Source organism: Cupressus sempervirens, chromosome 3 (assembly GCF_028749045.1).
Source record: "Cupressus sempervirens isolate cs-2001-9-10 chromosome 3, ASM2874904v1, whole genome shotgun sequence".
NCBI classification, from domain to species: Eukaryota; Viridiplantae; Streptophyta; class Pinopsida; order Cupressales; family Cupressaceae; genus Cupressus; species Cupressus sempervirens.
Genome location: NC_143120.1, coordinates 816,655,386 through 816,661,445, shown reverse-complemented (window position 1 = coordinate 816,661,445; position 6,060 = coordinate 816,655,386). Strand labels below are relative to the sequence as shown.

The 6,060-nt window shown below is 33.9% G+C and overlaps 1 protein-coding gene across 1 annotated transcript; it reads right to left on the bottom strand.

Annotated features, from left to right (window-relative positions):
• Nucleotides 1–2,766: 2,766 nt before the first annotated feature.
• On the bottom strand, nt 2,767–5,457 carry LOC149569288 (uncharacterized). Its single transcript, XM_089816877.1, has 3 exons — nt 5,382–5,457; nt 4,748–5,226; nt 2,767–3,195 (listed from the first exon to the last, which is right to left on the bottom strand). Exons 1-3 carry the CDS (start codon nt 5,455–5,457, stop codon nt 2,767–2,769), a joined length of 984 nt encoding a protein of 327 aa, XP_089673003.1.
• Between the last annotated feature and the right edge of the window lie 603 nt (nt 5,458–6,060).

Below are 6,060 nucleotides of genomic sequence, written 5' to 3'. Positions count from 1 at the left end.
AAAATGCTAATATAGACCACTATTTACTGCCAAATAATAAAATACAAGGGTCTTTCTCCACCCGATCCAATGTAAAGATAATATAAAGGGAGTTAATGGCATTTAGTCTTCATGCTATGGTCCAATATTCTAAATTGGTAGATAGGAGAAATAGCAAGGCACTATGTTTCTCGTGAAGACCAAAAGCACCACCATATCTGTTTCCTAAACCATTGCTTACAACTTAGATCTGGTTTCTATGGTGCCCAGAGCATTCCATTATTGCTATCAATAAACCTTTCCCAAGAGCTGTCTAGGGTGACTGACATAACTCACAAATTCTTACTTCCAGTACAACAGAGTCAGTTTCAAGGGAGCCATAGGAACAATGGCCATATGTCATCCCAGATAGAGAAATAAATCTGCTCTCAAGCATGAATTCTAACAAAGCAAAGAATAAACAGATGTACTCTTAATATCACCATAACATGAGACAAAGTTTACAAAAAGCATGAAACAGTCTCATTAAAGGAATCATATAATTCCTGATATTCAAGCTCCAACATACTGCTCACAATTACTTTTAATTTGGTTGATCTTCATCAAACACCTAAGCCATCCTAAAGATATCAAAATCACTTAACCTGAAAACCACCCTTTTTCTTAAGGGAAAAAATCAGATAATGACAACAAATAAAATCAGAAACTAACATAAATATTCAGAAAAATTTCAATCAAAACAGCAGTCAATGTGTTTTGAAAATATCACAATTTTAAATTTTTTCATGAAAATATCAGTCTGGCATGAGATCTGATATTTTTTGAAATATAACAACATTTTCTTCTATGACCACGACTGCGTGAAAATCCTATTTTCAAGATCAAACCTTGGAAAAAAGCATCCTTATCAATCCTTCAAACAAAATCGACCATAAAATATGGTATAGCTCTTAGGCATTATTAGAGTGCCAATATGACAAACATCTCCACTTGTTGTAGCAGGCTTTGAGATTCTTGGTCCACAAGAGGCTCCCATAACCTAAATATATGCGTTTTTTAGTTTTTCCTCAAGGAAGCAAGGCTCTTGCTTCATCTCATCCACAACTGCTCTGGATTATTAAGATTGTGTCCTGGTGGATCAACTTGTCAACAAGAGCTCATTCATATGAGTTTTGTGGTGAATGGCAACAGCCAAAAGAAATATATATTATGAAATACACACTGGCCTATCAGAGAAAATATTTGTATCCTTACACTATGAGAAATAGATAACTTGCAACATGATACACAAGTTAGGATTGACTTTGATTATTTTGACCTAAAGCTGATTGTATGTCAAGTGAGCTGTTGAGAGTCTATTAACAACTTCCCGTGTTCGGATGTCTAGAATTGCTCCACAAATTGATCACTAAGAGAGAAGCAGGAATATTTTTCCTTCCTATAGTTAAAATTAAATGCTATACAATGTGAAGTTCAATGAACTCAGTATAATACCTTTTTCTATTCTTTTTTTGAAAGCATCATTTGGCATCAAGATGAAATGGTAACTCTCAAAGAACATATGTGCAAACAGATGAATGTGGTGACAGACAGACAATTTTTTAGAATAAACTAGCTAAATTATTTCCAATGGAAATCTGCTAATCATTAATTGCATCTTTCTTTCATCTTTGCCTCAAAATGCTATTCTGTTTACAAAGTTGAATGAAGATAAAGTTTTGTCCTGATTGATGCACAAATCCAGCATTTGTTACCATAAGGGCAAGCTAGGTGTATGAAATGTTAGTTAATAAAAAATGGTTTTCCAAATCAGAGTTGGAGATTTGAAAACAAGGTTTAAAAACAATACATTACACTCCAAGGTTTTTGAATGGAAAACAATCAACCATAAGGGTTTATTTATGCAACTTAAAGTAATGATTGTCATTGAAATGCTGCGGCTATGAAACTAGCAATTACTAACGACAAAGATGCAAATGTAAATGTAAATGAAAAGGTGCTTGACTGGACACAGCATGTAAAAGTTGCTGGAATTGCGAAAAAAGGTCATTACTGACTTTCTTGGCTGGTCAGTTATTGCATGGACTGAAATTTGTTTGCAACAAGGGCTCCCCACAGGATACTGGCATAAAAGGAGAAAAGTGGACAGTGGTTATTTTAGATTGTTCTTGACTGGAAGGCTGAAGATATAGATTACAATGCAACAAACAAGCTACTTACCAAAAAAACTTTATGTAGGCAATATCTCAATTCTGTGGATAAAAAGAAACTAGTGTCTAATTCAAGGATGAAGGTTGAATAGCTCGATTGATTATTGCAATATTATATGTGCAGTAATAAGCATGTTTTTGTCTGAATATATTGTCAAAATGACAACATAATGACTAACAATTGCATAAGTTTGTCTTGACTGATATACTGTTTACGGAATTTAAAAAGTGCTTGTACTCAATTTTTGACTAATGATGTAAATCTCACAATCTTTGAAAGAAATTAAAAGTATATAAACTTTCAATGTGTTTGCAAGAAAAGTTCATTCCAACTAGAAAATGAGAGTGAAATATATGAAAAATTCAAGAGTAACCATGACATGATCACAAAAATCTGAACTGCACTATGTTGCCAAAGATCTTTACATTGATAAGAATCTTGGACATTATACATGGAAGGCTATTCACTTTTTTCTTCGTGAAAAGCATCTTTAGTCAAATTCCAGAGATTTTTAGTAACAAATCTTGCAAGAACATTTTGTACAATATATGCAATTGAGAACTGTACAATTTTACATCAAACACCACATGCAAGTTGTTCCAGCAGAAATGTGTGCTCTTCGCAAGAAATGTGCAATTCAGAACGGAGATTGGTCAGTAAAATTTCTCTTTCCCAGCTTAATGAACCTTGGGCATGAAAAGCCTCTAACACAGAGCGATATGCAAATAATTCCAACTTATGCGTGGATACATTGTGCTCGTCTGCCAGGCGAATTCCATTTTTCTTTTGCTTCTTCCTAAGTTTAGGCAGTTTTCTGGTGTTATAGTGAGAAGCATCAACAAAAATGCCCTTGGCATGAAGTGTCCCTTTGTCTACATGTTGTGCTGATTCTGAATGCCTAAATCTCTTTATTTTGTCACATTTGTCAAGACGAAAGCCCTCATCTACCTCATACATACTTTCTACAATTGCATTCCCTTGTTTTGATGTCTTCCGTTTTCTTGCCTACAAAAATAATTTTAAGCATGTGTTAGATACACTGGTGTAAAGGACTCGACATCTTAATAAACAAGTCAAGTTTTTAATAATATTCTCAACATAAGGTTGTATCCCAAAATTCAAGTAGATCCAAATAATACAATGCATGATGCAACTCTCTGACAATCAGACAAGAACCACCCCTAATAGAGCTAACAAAGTAAGATTGATATAAAAGTGTTCATATGAAGATCCAAAATTCTCAGAATCGCTAAAAAAGCCTATAGGTAAAGGAAGATGAGATCTCAAATGAATGTAAAGGTTTGAAAAGCTAACATGTGCACCAAGACATAACTAAATGAAATGGATATCTTCCATTACAAAAGAGAGATTAAAAGTTTGTTCCAACTGTTATATTAGATACCTACCTTCTTAAGATCTGACATTGCCATGAAAACCCTTCTAATTATCAATAGGAATCAGTTATATTACTAAATCTCAATGCTAATATTCTAATTATTCTAAACCAATTGTTTCAATTTTATACACTGAAAACTCAAAAACTTGTAGCAAAGATACATTGATAATTATAATTCCTCGGGGCCCAATAGCTTCCTGATATGTCATACAAGGCACAAGTAGTAAAAAAGGGCATACATTTCTCCAGGCATAAAGATATTAGACAATTCAATGAATGTAACTACAAACAAAAGGCAATCAAGAATATGTTATTTTCCAGAAACTACAAGATCAAAATGTTTGATTCCAATGGAATATTAAACAAATGATATTAAGTCAAAACAAAGGCCTGTAAACTTTGCCCAAATTCTTAAGTTATTAGAGATATTTCGGTACATTTGAGGATTGTATTCATTAGGAACTACACTTAAGCTGGATATTTATTGTATTGTATGGGTAAGAAAGATACCCTTTCTCACTAGATAATAAAACCCATGTTCAGTGATCTACTTAAAATCTGGTAGATTATCTTGAGATTAATGTAATCGCCGAGGATAGTGGTGTCTCTATATGATAGCAAGAATGCACTGTATTTTGTTAAACTCATGTATTGGAAGAGTAGGACGTGATATATTACTTCGTAATTCATTGTGAACAATGATACTTTAGAGTACGTAGTACATAGCATGGGATATAAATACGACATCTTTACATGTTATTTATTAATATCATTATGCACAAGATCATTGCACTTGATAGTGACATGTGAGATACGACTTGGTTGCCTTTACCATAGATAACAGTGGCATGCTCAATTACCTACTAGTGATAGGTTATGTATAGAAGATATTTCGTTCTTTAAATTATGCCTTAATTATGTTGAATTAGGTCACTGTGTTTAGTTGTCATATATGTGAAACCCTAATGCTTAGTAGAGACTTCAATTTACCATCTACGCGGTACTTATACATGATTAAGTAGGATAGAATAAAAGCTGGGTGCTTCTGTTATATGCTCAAGAGGCAAAATATTGAGCCATTCTTCAAATATTTTCATTAACAACACGACAGAAGTTAAACGGTTAAAAACAATTGCCAAACAGGTAAAGGAAAATATTTACCGGAAGAGATAATGACCATTTCCCATTCTTCCATTCCTGCCTGGTCCGAATATTGGAGTAGGGGTATCTCATGCAATTGTCATAGCAAGGGAAGTACACACTATAATATCTGTGAGGAAGAACCTCTGAGATAACACCTTCCCACCAACAATCCTTGTCAAGAACCTCAACTTGATCACCACCTGCCCAACTAATAATGTTCATCTCAGGAGGGCGCGGCCTTAATTGGTTGCATTGTAACTCCTCCATCAGAGGATGCCCCTCATCTGTCTCAAATTTATCGTACTGGACACGATAAATATTCCCCTCCTGAGACACTATAGCACCCTCAAACCAAGCCCCTACAAAACCAGGTTCCTTGCTGCATGTTTCGACTTCCATACCATTTCTGAACTTCATCTTTATACCTCCAAAAACACTTGCAAGATGCTGCTTCTTCTCAAAATAAATTAATAAATTCAGACCCAATTCAAGATCAGCTAACAAGGCAAACGAACTAAAATAACCATTGAAGTAAAACAATGTGAAAACTCTGTAATATAGCGACCACAAATCCTGGTCACATTACGTGCTGCTGAAGCCTCTTAAAATTCAGGAAAGTTTCTTAAAGTCGGACAACAATGCATGCATGCACGCTCTGTTCCGGATGTTTCTAATTCCATGCGCGCTCTGTTCCGGATGTTTCTAATTCTCTCACACTGTATTGCCATAACTCTCCAAACTATTAATAGCATGCAACCCTGGAGTGCCTGCTACATTAGTCAGTTTCCTTCAATTCCCACACGCACTGCATTGCCTAAGCCTCTACGCATAACGCACGTATGGAGAAAAGGCTCCAGTTTCAAACTTTCGAAAACCATAATAACTTTTTCTTTATATTATTATTTTAATTTTTTTACTTTTTAAAGTTCAGAAGGTTGCATCTTAATGCTGGTGGCTATATAGCCACGAAAATGCATTTCCTATACATTGCTTTTTCTAACTTTTTAAAAAATTAATCAAGTCCTCTCCTTATGGAAGTGCATTTTAGTATGGCCATATTTGTAATATTTGCGGGCCCACAAATTTATGTCCATTGCTCATTATAGTAGTAGATTGGAAAATAACATATTTCTAACTATTTTTCAAAGTTTTATATATGTAGATTGGATGTTGTCTATGGTTTTGGTTTTGTTTTTCATATTATATATTCTTTATTGTCATTTTTAAATTTATTTTTTTCGGTTTACTATTTTAGAATATAATTGTGATTCAATAAGTAGTATATTAAAAAATTACATTGTATTTTTTAACATTTTATATTTTAATTGTGA